The 22748-nt window shown below is 47.3% G+C and overlaps 1 protein-coding gene and 1 pseudogene across 1 annotated transcript in view; one reads left to right on the top strand and one right to left on the bottom strand.

The window, feature by feature from the left end:
* MARCHF3 (membrane associated ring-CH-type finger 3) overlaps positions 1-22748 on the bottom strand; it is a 189507-nt gene that overhangs the window by 34524 nt on the left and 132235 nt on the right. Inside the window, exons 3-4 of the mRNA XM_045285136.1 lie at positions 21039-21282; positions 18387-18591 (exon numbers count right to left, since the gene is read on the bottom strand). Coding sequence (XP_045141071.1) covers positions 18387-18591; positions 21039-21226 — 393 coding nt within the window. The 5' untranslated portion in view covers positions 21227-21282. The remainder of the gene's footprint in view (positions 1-18386; positions 18592-21038; positions 21283-22748) is intronic.
* Positions 7146-9134, top strand: LOC105978501 (annotated as a pseudogene).

Genomic DNA, 22748 nt, shown 5'->3' with positions numbered 1-22748 from the left:
GTTTTGAACTGGAAAGCACTGAAGGAAAGCTTCAAGGCTTAAGTTCCAATATTGAAGGAACGTATAGGCAAAATGTTGAATGACCCAGGAAGCATCCAAAGCACATGGTAGTAATACACAGCATCACTGTACCAAAGGGAAAAAAGGTTGCATTTCAAACATTTCAGGAGGTAGCACATGATCAAGAAACAGGTTTGGTTCCAGGAATAGCCAGGATACCCACTGATACAACAACTGCACGCAGCCTGGGAAGCACTCACTCATCTGTGCCAAGGAATTTGGAAAAGCGCTAACTGGCCAGTGACTGGAAGGTCCAGCTTTGGGTTCATTCCCAAGGAAGGTGATCTAACAGAAGGTGGAAATTACAGAACAATGTCAATATCACAAATAAGTAACATTTTGCAGAATTTAAAATGGTTGAAGAAGTACATCAACACGGAACTGCCAGAAATTCAAGCCAGATTTAGGTGAGACTATGGAATAAGGGATATCACCGCTAATATCACATGGATCTTGGTTGAAAGCAGAGAATACCAGAAAGTTCTCATCCACAGCTGATTGATTATGCAAAAATGACTTAGGCTTTATGGATCATAACAAATTATAAATAGCATGCTGAAGAATGGGGCCTCTAGAATACTCCATTGGGTTCATATGGGACCTATACAGAGACTAATAGGCAACCATCCAGAGACCACAGGGCCACTCTGGGACAGGGAAAGGAGTGCATCCTTTCACCACACTTACGCAGTGTATATCATGGGCTCAACCATAGCAATGATTGTGGCAGGTGCATGGTAGAAGGTAAATTCTAATAGTGGAGCCTGTGCACCGTTATAGCCCTCTTTCCTAAGAGACCCAAACTGCTCTGCAGGAATCGTGAGGAAATAGTTCTATTCTTCCAAACAAGAGGCTCTTTTCAAGTAGAAATCAGGTTCATTCAATCAACACACACATATACATACATAGATACATCATTCACCTGGACTCTTGACCAAATGCAGTAAACATCATGTTTGCCAGACACGTGTTTAGCAGTTGCTCTGGCATTCACAGCTGTGATTTGGCTGAAGTGTAGCATATTCAAGGGCAGTGTGGAGATTTTGTGACATTCCCTGGAGGACTTAAGGTGATAAGTCAATTAATGGGCTGAATTGCTCCACAAACACTGTATTTGTGCTGGCGACAAATTTGTGCCCGACTGCTGCACACACTAACATCAACGGTTTGAAAGTTCCGAGAGATACGATTAGCAGCACAGCAGGATTGGATGGCAAAATAATCTTATATATTCACTTGCAATTTTTGATTTAAGCAAAGTGGGAATCATTCCTCCCTAATTACTTTGATCATCAGTACAAGTGATTACAGCCAAATGGAGATTATTTATATGGAATAGAAGATACTGCAGCATTTCGTGGCATATGTGATCAATGTAAAGCCAAAAACCTAAGACGATGAGAAAAACAACCAAGAGAGGACAGAGACTCAGAAAAGCAGCAGGATCTCAGAGATAAAATTCACAGCGCTAGAGCAGAAATTACTGACTTTAGGAGACAATGAGTTCATGCTGTGCAATCTTTTATAAATAGGGCACAAAGCAGCATATCCCTGATCCCTGCTTCTTTTTGGTTCTTATTAATAAAGCTTCTAAGCTTCCACAGGCCTTTCCGACTCCAAGGTTGCAGGCCCCCCATTCCCACTCTGTGCCTGGCTGTGGGAACCCGGGTTCCAGCATGTTTTAGTAATTACTTCCGGCGGAAGTATAGGCTCATCGGGGTAAAGCTAGTGTGCGCAGTAAGAGCCCAAGCCCTGAGATCATCCGACCGCCACCCCTCCCCCCAAATGAACGTGTGGTGAATAACACCAATAAGGATAACATCTTGATAATTGGGAGTAGATAATGGAACACGGCAATAACCTTCAAAATCAGGTCCTCAGAAATGGAACTGCACTTAGAAATCCATGCCTCTCAGGTCTAGTGAGAATACGAGTAAGACAACTATGGAAGCAGACTATGGCAGGGGTTTCAATGAAATCCCGTACACATGAAGCAGAGAGCAAAGGAGGCGTTCTCCTCTCACCTGGGCGCTGCACTCCCGGAGAAGCCGGAATTGGAAATCATCATGAGAACAGCCTCAGTTAGACTCTACATGCTAGAGTCATGGCTCCTATGATCCAATGTTGATTGCCAAAGGAGCACCCTGTCTTTAGGTGGCCCTGCCTGCCCTCCTGACCTTAGACACCCCCTAGTTTGACATCTCTCAAGGCTCCACTTGACTCAATGGCTTAACTGCAGTGTGTAGTTGTACCTCCTTTTGTTCAAAACTCCTACCCTCCAAGTTCACTATCAGAGAAGTAATTAATCTGGCATGAGACACACATACCATGTTCACATTATCTAAACTGTTTGTGATGTTCAAGGTTGTGAACATGCCTCTTACCAGTGTATACACAACTAGATTACAGACTCCTAGACATCAGACTGTACGGATCTCCTGAAGCTTTGGGGTACCCTTTACTAGAAACACCCCAGATGGTCAGTATACCATGGGAAGGAATGTCACAGAGCTATATGTGGGGAGGGCAGTGTTTTCCATTTTGCTGCCAATACTCGATCGTGTTCGACGTCTATAGGCTACTTTGCTACAAATGCAACTATCTTCTGGGGCCACATTTAAAAAAAATAAACGATTTTATTAGGGGCTCTTACAGCTCTTACAACAACCCATACATCAATTGTATCAAGTACATTTGTACATATGGTGTAAGCTCTTATTTTTCCCCTCCCTCCCCACCCTCGTGAACCCTGGATAATTTATAAATTATTTTATTTTCATATTTTACACCATCCGCTGTCTCCCTTCATCCATGTTTCTGTTGTTCATCCCCCCTGGTGGGGGAGGGGGCGGCAGTTTGTAGGCCGATCATTGCGATTGATCCTCATCTCTCCTTCTCCTCCAACCCTCCCTCTACCCTCCTGGTATCGCTCCTCTCATTATTGGTCCTGAGGGGTTTATCTGTCCTGGATCCTGTGTGTTGAGTGTGCTTATCTATACCAATGTACATGCTCTGGTTTGGCCAGATATGTAAGATAGAACTGGGGTCATGATAGTTGCGGGGAGGAAGCATTTAAGAACTAGAGGAATGTTGTGTATTTCATCTGGGCTATACTGCACCCTGGCTGGGTCGTCCCTTCCTTGTGACCCTTCTGTGAGGGGATGTCCAATTGTCTACAGATGGGCTTTGGGTCTCCATTACTACCCCCCTCATTTGCATTAAAGTAGGTGTCTGTTTTGGGTCTTCTGATGCCTGATACTTGATCCCATCGACACCTCGTGATCACACAGGTTGGTGTGCTTCTTCCATGTGGCTTTGTTGCTTCTCAGCTAGATGGCTACTAGTTTAACTTCAAGACTTTAAGACCGCAGACGCTCTATCTTTTAATAGCTGGGCAACATCACTATCTTCACCACATTTGCTTATGCCCCCACTTTGTCTTCAGTGATCGTGTCAGGAAGGTGAGCATCACAGAATGCCAGGTTATTAAAACAAAGTATTGAGGGAGGACTTGAGCAGAGGTGGGGAGGCAGGGGGAACAGGTCAAATGATATGGGCCGTGACACCAGAGACTGGCAGTTACAGATGGGGAAGAAGGAGGCGGCCAGCTGCACGAACACAATTGCTGTCTGTGGGAAAGCGCTGCTCCCACTGGGAGACCCGCATGCATTTTTAGCTTGAGTGATTCTGAGATATGTGGCCCCCAGGTGTCCTCATGGCAGGACCAAGTCAACCTTGGGGGAACTCAAGTTAATAACTTGCCTCGTATGAGTATGTGTGGGTAACTGAATCACCCATCTCTCCTTTAAGAAGATCAAATCAAACCCACAGCCGTGAGACCCATGGAAGCAGAGCACAGCCTGCTCATGGAGAGGAAACATGTGGGTGGATACTCAGTGTGGTGTAGAGAAGTTGCCCTTACTTTTCATGCTTTAGACAACTTGAATTGTTTGTGGGAAATCAATGTGCTGCCTTGAGGCTTACATCCATCTCTCTAGGGAGGGGTCCTTGATCAGTGCCAAGGGCTCCAGAGAGTCTGTGGCCCCTGGAAAGGGTTTTGAACCTGGGTGTCTATACATTTCAGGGAAGAGTTCAAGCTGTATCAGATTCCCCCAAAAGAAAGAAAAAAGTCTGGGACCCAAGAAAGAGTAAGCAGCACCTTTCTGGTCTTTTCCTAAATGACCTTTTTTTTAAAAAAACAAACAAAAAACAAATCATTTTATTGGGTCCTCTTAAAGCTCTTATCACAATCCATATATACATCCATTGTGTCAAGCACATTTCTACATAGGTTGCCATCATCATTTTCAAAATATTTTCTTTCTACTTGAGCCCTTGGTATCAGCTCATTTTTCTCCCCCCAACCCTAAACTGTCTTTTTTTAAAAATCATTTTATTGGGGGCTCATACAATTCTTATCACAATCCATACATCCATCCATTATGTCAAGCACATGTACATTTGTTGCCCTCATCATTCTCAAAACATTTGCCTTCTACTTTAGCCCGTAATATCAGCTGCTCATTTTCCCCCTCCCTCCCCACTCCTCCCTCCCTCATGAACCCTTCATAATTCATAAATTATTATTGTTTTGTCATAAGTTACATTGTCCGACGTCTCTGCTGTCCATCCCCCAGGAAGGAGGCTATGTGCCCCTAAACTGTCTTAAGACACTCCTTGGTCCAGCCCAACTCTCTGAGGACTGTTTAATTTAAGAATTTGGGCAGTGGGAATGGATTCCCTCTGAAAACCTCATTTCTCCTTAAATTTTGCTTCTGCATCCCGGACCCCCAACAAACAAATAAAATAAACTCAGGTTAAAATTGTATGAGATTAAAAACATTGATTCATATACATTTAGATGATCTAGGCCAGCAGAATCAAGCAGGTTAAATTAATGTATGGAAAAGTAGAAAAGGTCCTTACTCAGCAGATGGAAAAATTTGATGATATTTATAAAAAGTGAACATAAAACGAAATCCCACCCCCAATGGGGAGAAAGATGAGGGTTTCATCACAGAGACGGTGACAGGAGTAGACAAAGTTTGAAACCCATTACAGACTCTGTGTCGGCAGACATACAAACGAACTTCAGAGTACTAAAGGGCCTAAGACAGCTCCGGAAAGGCTATTTTATTAGGCATAATGCCAAGGTAGACAGAATGTTGAGGAGGCATCAGAAGTAGTAAGTGAAAATTTATCAGGGAAGGTGAAGCTCATTTTTCCATACGATCTAAGCCGAACCTTGCAAACACTGTACCAAGTGAAAGCAGTCACAAAGGACCAAATGTGGTCTGGCTCCCGCTGGGGTGGGCCATGGGTGCAAAGGTGGAGATCTGGATTAAGCAAACACAGAATCCATGCACGATCTTGGGACTACATTTCCCAGAAACCCTTGCTATCTGCCAGCAGAAGTTCTCAACAGTCTCTTCAGCAGGAAAACTTTAAAAGCCTGTTCCACAGTGGGTGGGCAGAAAAGGGCCAGAGACAGCCAATCATGCGGAATGGTGGGATGGCTTCTCTCTCTTTTCTCTTCCTCCTCCTCTTCCTTCTGTCTCTGTCTCTCTCTCCTTAATATAGTTCCCTATTCGAGAAGAACCCATTCTGTGCCTCTCAAAGCAAATCTTTATTCTGGGAAGGCAAGAACCCGAAGCTCCAGTAACATAAGCAATGTCCTGAATAAGCAAATCCACAGAGAATGAAAACAATTTAGAATTGCCTAGGGCTGGGGAGGTGTGGACAACTGGGACCACCCTTTTCAAAGGCTAAGGAGTGTGAAGTTTCTTTCTGGGGTGATGAAAATGCCCTAAAGTTGAATATGATGATGGATGTGCAACATTGTGAATCCACTAAAAGCCACTGAATTTTAGATTTGAAGTGGGGAAATTGCATGGCAGATGAATTGCATCTCAGTAAAGCTATTAAACAGATGCCCTGGTAGCACTTTGGCTAAGCGCTCACTCGAAGCTAACTGAACGCCTGGTGGGTCAAACCCATCAGCTATTCTATGGGAGAAAATATGTGGGCATCTGCTCCCATAGAGACTACATCCTGGCAAGACTCAGGAAAAGCCATTCTGTCCTATCGGGTTGCTATGAGTCAGTATTAACTTGATGGCACAAGACAAAGCTAAGTTAAGAAACTGGAGTCAGGAAGGCTCCTTGGTGAATAATACCAAAAGTGTTCTGTAGAATTCCCTATCGAATCGCTCCACCTTGCATGCGTTTTATTTTGTACATAATTCCTTTTGACTTGTCACATTCTCCTCTAATGGGACTGTTTTTCAGACATACATGTGTCAGGTACATTTTATAAATGGCTGACAATGTGTCCATTTAGATGAATGAACAACTTCTGGGTCTGGGCAGAGGTTCCGATTCTGTGAGTGTCTGTGCGTATGGTGGTGGTGGTGGGGGGGGCTCACAGACCAATGGAGACCTGAAAGACTTTTGGGCAGGAAGGACAAGATGTGGATCCTTGCTGGACCTGTGGACGTTAAGTTATTTAAGAACACTGAAAAGTGGCCAGATGTCTCTGAGCCTCAGCTTTCTTATCTAGAAAATGGGGATATTATCTCTGTTATTCTAGAAATACTCGAGACACTGAAATGAAAGAATTCGGTGCTGTGTATGTAGTAGTGTTTGGTGCTGTGTATGTAGTAGTGTTTGGTGCTGTGTATGGAGTAGTGTTTGGTGCTGTGTATGGAGTAGTGTTTGGTTCTGTGTATGGAGTAGTGTTTGGTGCTGTGTATGTAGTAGCGTTTTGTGCTGTGCATGGAGTAGCGTTTGGTTCTGTGCATGGAGTAGCGTTTTGTGCTGTGTATGGAGTAGCGTTTGGTGCTGTGTATGGAGTAGCGTTTGGTGCTGTGTATGGAGTAGTGCTTTGTTCCGTTGTACACAGGGTCGCTGGAGTTGGAGCCGACTTGACAGCACTTAACAACAACAATAGCATATACTACGCATGCCCCCTTTGCCTAGGTAACCGCTGACATATTTAAGAAAAAATTTGGGGGGGAAAACAAACCAAGCAAACAAACAAACACACAGCCAGACTCCAAATAAATTAATCAATGCCACTGGATTAGAATGTCCTGCCAAGATCTCTGTCTATTCCGGAGAAATGAAGCCCTGAGCACCAGCGTGGCCCTTCATTTCCCTGCAAAGTGACTGTGGGCTGGGGGCCAGGAGGTGGAGTGAGCCCAGCAACCAGAAGCTCCTGGGAGCCCCGACCTCCAAGCTCGAGCCAGAACCCATTCCCAACGCAATGGACACAGTAGCGTTGTCCCTCTGTGGGGGACTGACTGACGGCAGAAGCATCTTGCCAGAGAAGTTCACCCAGCAAGCCGTCTCCTATCAGGACCTCTGCAAGAACCCCAGCCTCCTGGAGGACCCCAACCTCGCGGTGGAAATCAACAGGAAGCATTATAACTGGGCTGTAGCGGCCCCCGTGATCCTCTTCCTCCAAGCCTTCCAGAAGAGCCTGCCTCAGAGTGCTGTGGACAAGCTGGAGAAGGAGAAGATGCCCGGAAAGGGCGGGACGGTGGTGGTTCTCCTGGAGGCGCAGGGACCTCCCTCCTGAGGAACGCAGCGCCCAGAGGGCAACCGCCGCCAGGGAGCAGCGGAGGGAGAAGGCAGACATCCAAGCAGTGAGGACGAAGGCCCAGACGGTCCCGTGATCCTTGAGGCCCCTCCCTGCCGCTCTCCCCACCTGCCTACACGCCCAACTACAAGAAGTCCCCTCGCCTCTCCTCCGACCAGATTAGGTGCCTGAACCTGCACAAAGGGGCCAATGACGCGGTCTTCAGCGTGACCACCCAGTACCAGGGCACCTGCCACTGCAAGGCCACCATCTACCTGTGGAAATGCGACGACAAGGTGGTCATCTTGGACACATTGCCAAGTCCGACGCTCTGAGCCAAATCCTGCCCCAGCTGGGAAGAGACTGGACACACCCGGGCATCACCAGTCTCTACCACAAAATCCACCTTAAATGGATACAAGTTCCTGTACTGCTCTGCAAGGGCCATCGGCATGGCTGACCTCACCAAGGGCTATTTGCGGTGGATGAGTGAACGGGGCTATGGCCTCCCCAAGGGCCCCATTCTGCTATATCCCAGCAGCCTCTTCTCAGCCCTCCACAGAGAGGTCATTGAGAAGAAGCCACAGGTGTTCAAGATCGCCTGCCTGAGTGATACCCAGCAGCTGTTCCTGCCCCAGGGACAGCCTTTCTACACTGCCTTCGGCAACCGGCCCAATGCTGTCTTCGCCTATAGGCAGGTGGGCCTCCCCAAATCCCAAATCTTTATGGTCAATCCACGGGGCGAGCTCATCCAGGAGCTCACAAAGAGCCACCAGTCCACGTATGAGTGGCTGGGCGAGGTGGTCGAGCGCCTCTTCCCACCTGTGGCCCAAGGCCCCAGCACAGACCTGGCCAAGCCTGAACACAGTGACGTCTGCTACTGGTGGAAACCCTTGCTGGCTCTGGCCGTAGACGCTGTGGTCTGCACCTGCCCGGCAAAAATAATTTGCCGCAGTCAAGTTATTTTTGATGAAAAAACTTAAAAGAAGTAACAGATAAAAAGAAAACTCATCTTTTGAAAAGCATGGATGGCACTCACAGAAGCAGCCCGAGAACTTGGGTACTCCCTGGAACAGCGAACCCCGAAGATGAGGCAGAGAGAGAAAGGTTGTGACGGAGACCTTTCACGGTGCAGGCTTGGTTGTTCCAGTAGATAAAAATGATGTGGGGTACAGGGAGCTCCCGGAGGCAGATGCCGGCCTCAAGAGAAGTTGCGACACAATTGCTGAGGCACCGAGTGATGAGGAGTGGCTGAAAGCCTTCGCTCCCATTCAAGAAATGATGACTTTTGTGCAGTTGGCCAAGGACGAATGCGATTATGGCATGGGACTTGAGTTGGGCATGGACCTCTTTCTACGGCGCACATTATTTTCATAAAGTTGCGGGCCAGCTTTTACCTCTTGCATATAATCTGTTGAAGAGGAATCTGTTTGCAGAAATCATTGTAGACCATCTGGCAAACAAGCAGAGAGAACATGGACCAACTTGCAGCATAAGTTCAACTTGGCTCTGTCTGGTGTATATTTTAAAGCATTAGTATTACATTTGTGATTTTTATTTGTTTCCAAGGCATACAGAAAATAAATGGAAACTTAAGAAAAAAAAGGGGTGCTTGTCAGTGAACACAGGACCCCTGATCTCAACTGACTGAAGATACTTCCCCACCTTGCCCATTCGAATACAAGGGACCATGAGGCCGGATTTAATCATAAGCAGCGCTGCTAACAATAGTTCACACCTTTCTTTGTTTAAAAAATGTGCAGTGTTCCTTAGGAGTTCAAAGTCTTTTTTTTTTGCAACGAAAAAGCAAGGGAGAGGGCTGGCAGAAGCCCTCAGCAGGGTGTGTGAAGCAACTTCTGTAATTGTGCTTCTGAAATCTGCACCGGCTTCTGCGATTTCTGTCTACCTTCGGTTCAACCAGGCGCCTTGCACCCAGCACAGGGCAGTTCCTGGGTGAGCTAACTGCTCCTTGTCATTTCCAGTGCGTCTTTGGAGAAAGATGATTACCAGCTATAGTCCCTCGGTGACATTTCGATACTCTTCCATCAACTCCCTATTAAAAGCTCTCCTCCCAGCCACAAGGGAACACTTTCACCTCAACCACCTCCACAGCCACCCCTAATTCCAATATAATGACTTCAAATTGTTGGCCTTTCAAAGCTGTGAACTCCCTTGGCTGCCAGCACTTCCTGTATGATTCGTGCTTGCATTGGGGTTAGTCCAAAGGGATTGAGAATCTCTTCGGATTACGATCTCATTTTGCTAATTTCCTCTTCGTCTTTGTTCAGATGAGCTTCAAGAAAACTTTGTTCAGATTTTCCCCCCTTAAGTTTGAGACTACCTGGGGGTGGGTGAGTGGAGTCTACAGATGGTTTCTCCCTGCCTTGAAGAGGCTTGTTCCTCTGAAAGGCAATGCCTCTATCAAAATGCTCCTTTGTTCGTTCTGGGTGGCAGAGACAGACTCGTTTCTGTTCTTTTTATGTGGAACAAGAAATAAGACAGAAAACGCTATGTGAAGCAATTGTTGTGCTTTGTGTCTCTGCTCATAGAAGGCCTCAGATGGGGAGAGCGAGGGGGGAGGGGAGCTACTAAGTTCTCTGGAGAACATGGGTCCTAATTTGTATTTCAACCCTAGTTCACTGCAAGCAGCCGTGCAATTAAAAGGAACAGAGCCTGATCGTACAATTCTCTTTATGCATGGAACTCGGTTTTTCCCTCCAAACGAGCCCCGCACCAGTAGTGGGTGAACCGAAAACCCAGGCACCAAGCAGTTAACTCACTTCCATCTGGTACGACCGTGTGAACACTTCGGTTGGCTTGCTTTTTTAATGAAGTGATTTTTAATGAAGCAAGCTGTGAATTTAATAGATACCTTAAAACAGCATATTTGTAACTAAGCTTTAAATAACAAAGCAACCGCCAAATTAGCCGCCCAAACCGAGAGAAAAATCCAAGACGGAACAACTGGAGCATCGAGGATTGCTGGGGTGTGAGCATCAGAACTTCCCAGCTTCCGGTCCTCTAACTTGTCAAATGACACCAAGGATGGTACCCCACACCCATGTGGGGACAGGCTGGTGACCTTCAGGCTTGGTCGACCTGAAGGCGTATGACAAACAGCACAAGGTGATGTGATGTAGCTGCTGTTCTTATCAGTATTGCCCATGCTGCTGCCACGGCTGCCGTTTCTTACAGGCTTATTCACCTCGTGATGTTGCACCAGCCATTTCAGCTCCCTTTCTAAGGCGGGATCAGTAGGTTCCATCTAGAATACTCAGAAGATGTTGGTCGAACCAGTCACAACGACCTACCTATAACTCCCTACCAGGGGGATGGACAACAGACAAGGGGGTAAAGGGACACATCGGACAGTGCAAGACATGAAAAGAGTAGAATAATTTACAAATTATCAAGGGTTCATGAGGGAGGGAGAGAGTGGGAGGGAGGGGGAAAAGTGAGGAGCTGATAGCAAGAGCTCAAGTAGAAAGAAAATGCTTTGAAAACGATGATGGCAACATATGTACAAATATGCTTGACACAATGGATGGATGGATGGTGATAAGAGTTGTACAAGCCCCCAATAAAATGATTTAAAAAAAGATGTTGGTATAGAGAAATACACAAAGTATTAGAGAAAAACGCTGAAAGGTAGAAGTCACCCAGTCCTGGAATCTCAACTGCAAATGCCAGGTGTGAAGAGGGCTGGGGGGGTGGGGTGGGGGGGTGGAAGCAAAAGGGCAGGGCCTAGGGGACTTACAGGCCTTCCACTTTCTTACAAAATGAAAGACAAAGGCCATAAAGCACCCATCCCATAAAATGCAGGGTGTGAGCCCTGCTTAATTCCAATGGTGAGAAAACGGAAGCGCTGCTGTCCGTGAGTGGCCAGGGCAAGGAGGCCACGGCTCCTGGCCCAGTGTAGGCTGCTGTATGGTTACACAACTAGCAGCCCAGGTGGGTCAAGGTGTTAGACAAGGGGCTCCATCCTGTTATCTACAAGGCCCCTCCACACACTCTTTTGGGGCCTGTATGTTGTTTTTTTTTTGGGGGGGGTGCTGTATGTTTTCTTTGTTCTTCAAGCTGTAACACTTAGAGGACAGGGCAGGTTAACTGCCTTACATAGATGGAGCCTCAATGGGAAGACCTCAACCTGGGGGGAGGCACAAAGGAAGAGCCAGGACCCAATCTTCCTTGAGCTCAAGTGGCAGCCAACTGCACCGGGTGTGACAGTAGGAAGTGGGACGGACCTTCCAATGTGCTCAACATTCCATCTCACAGACTCTGGGGGTCTCCGTCTCTTGCTTTTTGTCCCTCCGGAGCACATGAAGCAGGAGGGACAGGCCTGGGTTCAAAGCCAGGAGACCTTCTTCCTTCTTACTCGTTAAGGGACATTGACCATCTAACATAATCATTGCCTATCTATTACCTCACTTTCCAAACATGTGATATGCTCCGTCTCCTCAAAGAGTGTGGTGCAGATGAAGTCTTTTATTCACAGCGTTTGGCTTTCTGAAAGTTTGACAACGGTTACCTGAGCCTGGCCTTTTCTGATTGGGTCCTAAAAGCTTCACCCACAGCCCCGTCTCTAACCCAGGCCAACAACATCTCCCCACTGTGTGCTCCTCACTGGTTCCTGTGCTTATGATGACTCAGCGCAAAACCAGGATGAGGATCGAGGATGTTGTCAAGTGCCTGGTTGCACTTGTTGCATGAAATAAACAGGGTCACTAGTTTGTATTATGTTTGTGATGCTGTATGATTATAGTCTTGCCTTACAATAAAGAAAGGTGATCTTTTTTTTTCTTTCCAGTTTTCACTCATACTCTGAGGATGCAATATATGGCTGGCAATTGGGGGAGGAGTTTTGCATTTATTCATTTAGGAAAGCCACAGGGTTTTTTTGTTTTGTTTTTTTAATGATTGCCTTATTCACCAGACTGCCTTCCTAGGTAAAATGCCAAGCAGAGCTTTCCTGCCTTCCGACAACGAATGGAATGGGGTCCTCACATCTGTACCCCTCCTCCAATCAGGCTGTACCCCAATGGCAAAAATAAGCCCCTAGTTACTCCAATGCTGATGAAGGTCTGCTGAGGGCCAAGAGACCCTGAAACACAAAGCTCCCGTTTTTACTTACACGAATGTATCTACAAACAAAACCAAATGCACAGCAAGAAAAGTCGAGCAATCTCCCCACCCAATTCTTATATACGCATATTAGGAGCGGGTGTCTGGATCTATTAGAGAGCAAGTACAAAGGCACACAGTGGACACACCCCACGCAGTTCGACCCTGCTCCCTGCTGTGTGGTGGGAGATTACATAGGGATTCCAGGGCAGGCTTCAAAACCATTTTCCTCCACTAACGCTTGAGGTGGGGAAAAAGGATTTGTAAATAAAACCATTTGAAAAAGAATCTTTAATCCTCAACTCTTAGCTTTAAATTCCATTTTTCTGAGTAACTGATGTGTCTGAAAACACTCTCAGTTTCCATTTAGCTAAACCTCTGACTCATAGGGAACAGCTTTTAAATTGTTCAGACAATTCTTATCAATCAGCTGGGTCTGCGTAAAGGAAATAGAAACACTGACACCTAATCATTCCCGTTCATGTGACACCTTCCCCCGCCAGACTAGCGCTGTTTCATTTGCACTGCAACACTGTTGAGTGGGCCCTCCACTCCCGAGTTTCCCCGCACGCACAAACCCGCGGGGCAGATGTTCCCACCATTAGAAATGGATGTGGCCGATGGGTAGTTGGACGCAGAGAAGCGGTGGCCTTCCTTGGCACGGTGGATATCAGATAGGCAAGGACGGCACGAGGTTGGAGCTAACGCACAGATGTTGGGGAGCAATCTAGTGTCTTTACTGCTACTAGCAGAGCACAAATGAGAAACGAGGAACACTGAACCACGAGCAGGAAGGACACACCAATGTCCAGGGCTGATCATTCGTGGATCCCTTCATGGTTCCCAGCCAGACCCAGAGCCGCCGAGCAACCCAGCAAGGCAGAGTGGAACTGCTTCACAGCCTTTCCAAGGCTGAAGGTCTTTCCAGAAGCATGCTGCCACATCTTTCTCCACTGAAGCGGCTGGGGGTTGGAACTGCTGACCTTGTGGTTAGAAGTTAAGAACTTTAGCTGCCTCTCCACCAGGGTTCTTTTATGTTGAGTGGACAGCTACTTACTATGTTTTACTGAGTCGTTACTTTCGGAGCCAATTCATCTTAGCAATAATCACAGAGTCTACGTCCCCATCATCAACCAGAAATTTGTAGCCTCTAAGTGAGAAGGGGGGTAATGAATGCATTTATGTTATTTCTTCTCTTGTCTTTGGTATACACAGTTACAAGGCTTTCCCCTAAAGCTTTGTCTGACAGAACACAGACCTTAAGCTGTCATTCGACTACAGAGGACATTCACCCACATCTGAGTAAGCTAGGTGATTCCAATGTAACTCTCTTTGGTTGAAACTAGCTAGGTTAGTTACTTAGCACCAAGAGAATATTCAGGATATAAAGCCAATAACGAACTCAGCTAAAGAGACCATGTGTCAGTCTGCCCGTGAAGGCAGGTAGGTTTCACTCACTGCCACGGAGTTGATTCCAACTCACAGTGACCCTATAGGCCAGGGTAGAGCTGCCCCTGTGGGTCTCTGAGACTGTCACTCTTCATGGGAGCAGGAAGCCTCTTCTCTCTCCTGCAGAGCAGCTGGCGGTTTCGTGCCTCTGACCTTGTGATAAGCAGCCCAGTGCCTCACCATCAAGATAAGTAGATGCTGATAAGTAGGCAGGTGGGTACATAGAAAAGTATAAGTCTACACACACTCAACTTATCACCATCTAAATGACACACCATACCCTATACTTATTTAAGTATCTAATGTATTACTATTGGTGTTGGGTAAGAACTTTAACCTGATAGAGACTAAGCGCTATCCCAGAGTGCTTCTAGTGCCCCCTCTTTCCATTGCCATCCAGAGAAACTGAGTCGAGCCACACAGATGATTAGTGGCAAAGTGGGGAGCTGAAGTCTCTTTTGGGGATGCTAACAAAGCCATCCATCGATTGAGCCATTACAAGGAGGAATCCACCCTTGCGGGGGGGAAAGAAAAGATTACAAGCAGCCTTTGTTTGAGAGAGCTTCAAAAAGTTCGTGGAAAAAAGTCCATTATTTTCCAACTTCATTTTTTCCATGAACTTTTTAAAGCCCCCTTAAATCAGACACAACTGCTGGCTCAGAGGCTGGCAAGGGGAGTGAAGGGCCAGAGGTCCACAGGAGACGGAAGGTTGCAATGAATGAAGGGATGAAGTGTGAGCACGAGAGGCATCCAGCGCTAATGCCTGGATGCTAACAAGTCAAATTACACAGGACTTTTCAACAGCTTCCTCTAGCAACAGTTGTTATTAAGGCCACATCGATCTTGACATTAAATGGTAGGGGATTTTCTAGCTTTAATGAGAAGGCAGATCCAAGTGGTAAATAAGGGAATTACTAAAGCAATTAAAAGAGGAAAAACGGGCCATAAAGTAACAGTGCTCCTGATGCTTACACGAAACATGATGAGTTATTAGGAAAAAGACCCACAATTATCTCGGGCTAAACTAACGAGAAACGATGCTTACTATGAACTGCCCTTTGGTAAGGTGGAGGGGCTTCCATTAGTAAGCTGTCGTTCGTTTTAAAACCAGCCTGCACCTGGTTCTCATTTGTCCTCCAGCTGAGAAACCAAAGAGAGCTTCTTTTTATTGCTTGTGGTCAAGCTGCAAGTTCATTTTGCCATGGGATGATCAAACGGCCCGCCCCCTCAGCTTGAGAAGGCCTGCCTTTCACTTTCAACTTGTTCAATCATCATTAACTCCGAAAAATGTCACATTCCATTTGTGCAACGAACGTTTCACCACCAGTGGCTGTTTGGGTGAAGTTTTTGTAAGCGAGGCCCTAAACCTTGTGGAGCACCTCACACGTTCTCAAGGTCATTTGTCGTGTTCCCTCATTAATGACCGCTGCGTAGGAGTCCAGAGTCTGTCTGTGGCCTGGCGCAGGCCCACTCAAGAAACCGCTGTGTGGGAAGACAGGTCTCTCTCTCGGTGGATGGGAAGGGCTTAACTGGTTGATCAATGCATGTGTATTCTTTGAGGAAAACAAAGATAACACCACCACCACCACCCCACTCCCACACTGGACTCTTGACTAAGTAGAAGTGTAAATCCCTCTTTACTGGGGAGACGCTGTCAACGTAGGCTGCAGGGTGGAGGCCACTTGCAATCTGAGTTTCCTTACCCTGGAGAGCAGCTCCTTGGGATGGGGAAGCTGCAGTATCAACGCTGGGAGGCTCTGCCAGTTTCTGGAACCGAGAAACTGGCTTCTTTTTACTTCTGCCTCTGGGTGTGAGAAATCTTCATCTCCTTTGTTTATGATTTCATCTTAATCAGTAGATGTCCCCTTCTGCAGAGAAGGTCTGAAATGTAAAATCCCAACCAGTCTGGCAGAGGGCCAGAGCCCTGAGGGGCACTCTACAAATATGAATTTCTGGAAGTGGATGTCAAGCGGCAAGAAGGCTGAATTAAGAAAGCACTTGATCCATGGCCTTAAGAAAAGCTCAGCCTGTGGGGCCAAGACAAATAAATTGTATGCCTTTTGGCAAGTCGGTCAATAGCTAACACAGGTCCCTGTTGTAGGTCCGTATTACGTTTTCAAGGTCAAAACCAAGAGACTGTACACACAGGGCTCTGATGAGCTATAACAAGTGTTTAGGTGCTAACACACTGCTTAAATGGAAAGTCTCCAAAAAGGTTCCCAGTTTTAGTTTTACATTCAGAGTTCCACAACAGGTGAGCTGTTAACTCAGGGAAAAGGTGTGAGCAGGCATGGTTAGTAAGTCAAATGTCTTGGTCCCTTTTAGGCAGCTCTACCTATAATACATTAGAATATTTATTGGTTGCCAGTATTCAATTTTCAATTGACTACAAAATATTGTAGGTGAATATAGAAATACTATAATGGTATTTTTGAATTCCTCTGGTTAATATGAGGGAGATTCAAAAAGTTGGTGGAGCCAGTGAATGCCCACTGACCACTGGAGGGATGCGAAGAGCCTTGTTATCAGACCGAGAGCATTGTAGAGATGACTGTGCTAGATACAGTTAAAATGTCATACCTTATTTGATCTCCCTTTTGACCCACTTACAAGTTGTTTCAGTTAAAAATATATATAAACATACGTGGACTAAGCCTCCAGTGTGTCCCCTCTGACCATGGACCAGGGATTGGGACAGCTGTGCTACCACGTACAACGCATTGGAAAGTGGATTAGGACAGCTACAGTTCAGTTGCAATTTAACATCGTATCGTTTGACCTATCTTAAAGTTGTTCTAGTTTTTAATATTTTGTTTGATGTTTTTCTCTATTTTAGTTTGTTATTGTTAGGTTTTTCTGAATATGACATCTATAGGCAACTCTACAGAGAGAGTAAATGGATTAATGGTTTCTTGGGGATATGGCAGGGGAGGTTGGGAGGGATGGGGAGTTAATAACAATGAGTACCAGAAAAAAGAAAATGTTATAAAATTGACTGCAGTAATGATTGTACAACTTGAAATGATCAAAGTATTGGGCTATATGGTATGTGTAGTATGTGCCAATAAAACTGCTTCTTAAAAGAGTGGTGGAAAAATTGCTCTATCTTTTCATTCAATTTCCCCATGAACTTTCTGAAGCTACACTGAATAAGGATCGGACCCGGGCTTTACAGTTCACGTGTTTTCTAACACACAGGAGGAGAATGCGCTGCGATTCTAAAGGCTGGTTTGACAGCACTACCTTTTAAGAAATGCAATTCCAACAGAAGGCTGTTAGTTTTAAATAAAGTTTCTCAGAAGAGTCTTGATTTTAAAGTGAACGCTTGCAAACACTTGTGTCTGATGCTCTCTGAAACCAAAAACCACCACCAGCAGACTCACTGCCATGAGTCGATTGTCTTCACACTGACCCCACGGGGCACCTCCAGGACAGAGGAGACGCCCTGTGCGCTTCCGAGGAGGTAAGTGTTTGTGGAAGTAGAGAGCCTCCTCTTTCTCACAAGGAGAGACTGGTGGTTTCAAACTGCGGACTTGGCGGTCAGCAGCCCAACAAGTAACCACTATGCTATCAGGGGCCCTATGTGCTCCTAAGTACTTTATAAATGCATTGATTCACTTCTTTCTCCTAATAATTCCAACAGGTGAAGTAACTTACTCAAGGCCACCGAGCTGAAAGTAGTGGAGCCAGAAGTCTGGGCCTGCATCCCTTACACCATGCACTTGTGGTTGTCTGTGACAATCTCTCACAATATGTAAGCCTACTGTCCCTTTATCTGTAACTTCCTTAGGGCATATGGTGGCCAAAGAGAAAAGCGTTTTGATCTGTTGTCTCCACTTCTAGGGCAAACGTGTCTCTAAGCTCCCCCTGTCCTCCTCCTACACACACACACACACACACACACACACACACACACACACACACACACACACACACACACACACACACACACACTGATTCCCACCACCATGGAGGTCACCTTGCTAGGGTCAGCTCCTGAGAGTTTTCTCTCTCACACACACATACACATCCACTCGCTCTCGCCCTGCCCGTCTCTTACTCATACAGAGCTATTACCGTGCTTCAGTGAAGCCGCACAGGGTGTGTGATCTGACCGTAAAAGCAGACATCATTTGCTCATTAGAGTTAAGTTTTCAGGACGTGCCCCACTTACTGACCTCCACTAAGGGCCTGGGTTTGCGCTCCACTGCAAACCTGAAGTGGCAGAGTTCACAGTAGCTGGTGTTTGAGGACGACAGCCAGTGCTCCAGGCAGCTCCGGTGAATCGTCCCCAAGGTCCCGGTACATTCACACGGAGAGAGCAGGTCCTCTTGGCTGCTGCCCTCATGGCAGATCCTGCACATCGGCCGGTCATTGAAGGGGCTGCAAGAAAGGAGGGGCACTGTCAATGGGCCAGGAAGCCACCCAGAAGTGGCACCTCAAGCTTTGTGCCCTGTGGACCCTCCTGGTGGAAGCTGCTCAGAACAGACACCTGCATTAAAGTCCCCTAGATCTCAGGTTTGCTGCTTCTCAGTATAAGAAGAAAGATGTCACTGAACTGCTGCTTAGGGAGAAGGGGAGTCAGAGCCGGGTCTTTAGCGCATTCCCAGGGTGCTCTCAGGGATGCCAAAGAGACTGAACAGCGAGTATGCCCTGCTGAGGTGGGCTCGGTCCCTACTAGTGCTGTTAATTTGGGGAAGGCAGCACAGCATCATGGAGCAGGGTGCAGGTTCTGGGGTCTAGCTGTCTGGGCTTGAACCTCAGCTAAGCTTACTAGCTGCATTAGCTTTGGAGTGGCAAATGCATCTCTCTGCCCTGCAGTTACCCCACCTCTTAAATGGGAACAGAGGAGGAGAAATCCTCCACACTGAAAGTTTAGAATCTGAAGTAGAACTGGTCGCTGTCATTTGATTCTAACCATGGGGACCCCATGTGCGTTGTGATAGAACTGTCTTCCACAGGGCTTTCAGCGGCGTGGTTTTCAGAAATAGATCACCAGGCCTTTCTTCCAAGGCACCTCAGGGAGTAGCACATAGTACATGCCTGGCTAATGCTAGCTAGTTCTCCTCGTGGGAGAACTCAGACCCAGGAAAATCAAATCACATGGCCTCCATGACACAAGTCAAGGGCACTGCTGTGAAATCAAATGGAAGAACTGACCTCACGTCTGAAGAGGTACTATGTCCCATGGGAACTCATCCCTCTCTGATCATTAGCTCCCTGCACGATAGTCTTCACTTGAAAGTAGATTCTAAAATTGGTTACCACTGCACCTGCCAACCCTAGAACCAGCTTCTTACCCTCCTGCGCCCCAAAGGTGAGAGTGAGCCCAGTCCGTGCCATCGTTCCCTTCACTGTGACCTTTCGGCCAATGCACCCCAAAGGCATTTGGGGGAGTGGTCCTGGGAATGAGTAAGGCACCAAGGGGTCACGAGAGGAAAGGATGGCCGCTCCTCATTCCCATCCTGCTCACGGCCCTACTCGTGCTCAGGGGCAGGGAAAGAAGGCTTCCAGAACCGGGGCTGCCCCCTCCTTGCTCCTAGGCGGCTCCATTCATGGGAAACCTCTGCGTGAAGAACAGTGTGAAACCAGCAGGGACAAACATGCAGGGTGCCCATGGATGCATGCCAAGGATACCCTGTACTTGCTGATACAGGAGGACAGGTCTGAGGCACAACGGTGTGCACGCAGTCAGCACCGTCGACGTCCTCCCCAATGCCTAGAAGTTCTCTGAGAAGGGGAAAATACAACTTCATTGCCTTTTCTTCTGTTTCTTTTCTTTGCCACCGCCGCTCAGATTTAAAGCCGAAGGTGAAAGGGTGGCAGCTACAACGTGTGTGGTGTGTGATTGCGTGTCGGCGGGCCAATGTCTTGTCCAGCTCGGCTGGGGGACAGTGAGAAATGCAGACCTGTGGCAGGACCTGCCTCAAATCTGTGGGGCTGCCGCTGCCCCAGAGGGCAGGGCCAACTCGCTCAGACGGGTCCAACTCTCAGGGCTTCAGGGTCAAATGCTAGGGGACGCGTGTGGGGGTGACGCATACTTCACATTCGTTTTTGAAATTGCCCTTGCCCATTGGGAGGAAGTCTGGAGAAGCCAAGGAGGCACCTGTGGCAGGAAGTCTTGGCCCTCCACCTGCCTCTGGGCAATAACAGCACGGGAAGAGCCCCCGCCCTGTGGTGACAACGTCCCAGCCCAGATAAGCTGTCTTCCTGCGATTCAGAGCCGGCACCTTTGCTGTGGCTCATCACCCAGGGCTGAAGCACTGTGGGCAACAGCAATTCATGGGGCGAGGGAGGTGATGAATGGTGGCCGGAGAGGACACCCCAGGTGGGGGGGTGCCAGGGAAGAGGCGGGAGCACCGAGCAGGCAGCCGCTGGTAATCAGGCAGACCAGGAATGCCACATCAAAAGTTTGGATAAGAGATGAGAATCACTGTGGCTCAGTCACCAGAACTCAGGGGTCATCTGCATTCTGTGCTACCAAAGGTAGCCCTCTGTTAGCAACGGAGAGGACAAGCGCGTAATTACTCCAGCCCTGACAGGTTAAGCAACGTAATGCCAGCACCCTCACGACTGGTGGGCTCCTTCCCGCCTGGCTCTCTGCAAGTGTGACTTTAAGCAGGAGACCAGACAACAGGAATTTGAGCTTTATAGCCCATTGCTATAGAAACGGAGATGACAGAACTGTGCAGTCCTTTCCCCCCCTCGTCTTTGCTTTCTTACCTCATCTCATCTGACTGGAAGACCCGAGCTCTAACTACCCGCCCTTCAGCAGTTTCCACCTGACAGACAGTTCTCGGGAGATTCATTTAGTTTAATGGGGGCGCTACCTCTGGGTGGCAAGAGTCCGCACGACTGTGGACAGCAACTGCCCGTCCTTGGCCGAAACTTGCATGACATACTGTGGCTGCCCATTCGCCAGGCTGCCACAATCCTCCACAGTCTTCACCACAGGCACGGCAGGGCTGGTGCAGTCTGGCAGGACTTCAGGCAGGTGACTGCAGCGGCTGGTTGTCATGGTAACAGACAGCAATTACTCGGCTAATGGCTTCCACATTCATACAGGATTTCCATCTAAGAAAGATCAGAAAACAGTTTACTTGGACAGGGTGGTTAAGCAGAAAATGGAGAATTACGGGCCACCAATGTTATCGTGTCATTATTTAATATAAGTAACGGGGCTAACCGCAGCACATTATTTTGTTACCATTTTACACACACACACACACACACACACACACACACACACGACATAGTGGGCATGTGCAAGCGCGTTGGTGTAGAACGTGTACTGGTGTTTATACCCACTGCACATACACATTTCGGAGGAGCTTGCTCTCCGCAGGGGGTGGTCGTGGTGGAGGGGCATGGCTCCGAGGCCCAGCTCCGCAGAGAAGATCAGCACTTCTCCACACTGGGCCCCAGAGAGCCGAACTCTCTGAAAGTTATTAGTCATTGTTAAAACCTTCACAACTATTTTCCTGCAAGCAATTTATTCTCCATGCACCTTCATTCTGAGATTTTTGAGGTGGGGGGGAAGGGAATAAAGATACACAAAAAGAATTTGGCCAACTAGCACCTTCTAGGGCAGTACTTGACAAACTTTCAATTGACGTACCAGCTTCCTGAGGTTTGCTATATTCATGCAAATTATTATATTCTCAAAATACAATCCTTCACTTCAGACAAGGGGGAGTCAAAAAGTATTGTTACTGGTGGGCGGGGGGAGATCCAGTTCATACGTGCACAGGTTTATTAGAAAAAACAAACAAAACACAAACATTTTTATATATGTCTCTGTTACCAGTGCCTGGCTGCAGACACGTTTCCTCAATAATACACTTGTCTTCAGTCTTGCTACGGTGTTCTCAAAAATAAATAAACATCCCATCAAAAGAGTGGCTTTCGAGGGGATCAAAATGATCTGGGCCAGTTCAATTTAAGAAGAGAGGTCAGCTAAGAAGGTTAAGGCGCGTGGATCTTGTTGTTGTTTGTTTTGTGTTTGGTACTCCACGGGATGATCTTAATGGATTTTCTCAATGGGCATAGGATAATCGATGTAGTTTGAAGAATTTTTAGACAACTGAAAACTGCCCTGGGGAGAAAAGGCCAGCGACATTATGCTGAGAAGCTGCCGTTTTTCCCCATCACAGCAATGCATGTGCTCATTCTGTGAGAATTATCCTCTAAGCATTTCAGTGGTGAACATGACCCCACCTACCCTACAGCCCTGTTCTGAACACCAAAAAGGAATGGGATTTGAGACCTTTGGCCTGGAGTAAATTGAAGAGGGCAGAGCTATCCAGGGAGGAGTTAGAGAAAGGGCAACGCTGTCTTCAGAAGGGTGTAGACCTAGACGGGGGGATGTCAAGAAGCAACAGCGTCCCCCTCTGACACCCTCTGTTTAAAGGATTCTATGGTTCTGTAGAGGAACCTGTGCCAGTGAGGGGGTTGGCTCATCCTCGTATAAACCACCAGGGGGTTGGCTCTGAGCTGTGTGCTGTAGGCTCAGGACACAGACCCACTGGAGGGCGGAACCC

The sequence above is a fragment of the Echinops telfairi genome, unplaced genomic scaffold, assembly GCF_000313985.2.
Source record: "Echinops telfairi isolate 266 unplaced genomic scaffold, ASM31398v2 ScPeMD7_7469;HRSCAF=8507_1, whole genome shotgun sequence".
Taxonomy (NCBI): domain Eukaryota; kingdom Metazoa; phylum Chordata; class Mammalia; order Afrosoricida; family Tenrecidae; genus Echinops; species Echinops telfairi.
Note: the sequence above shows the minus strand (reverse complement) of the source record. Positions and strands in the feature narration are given on the sequence as shown.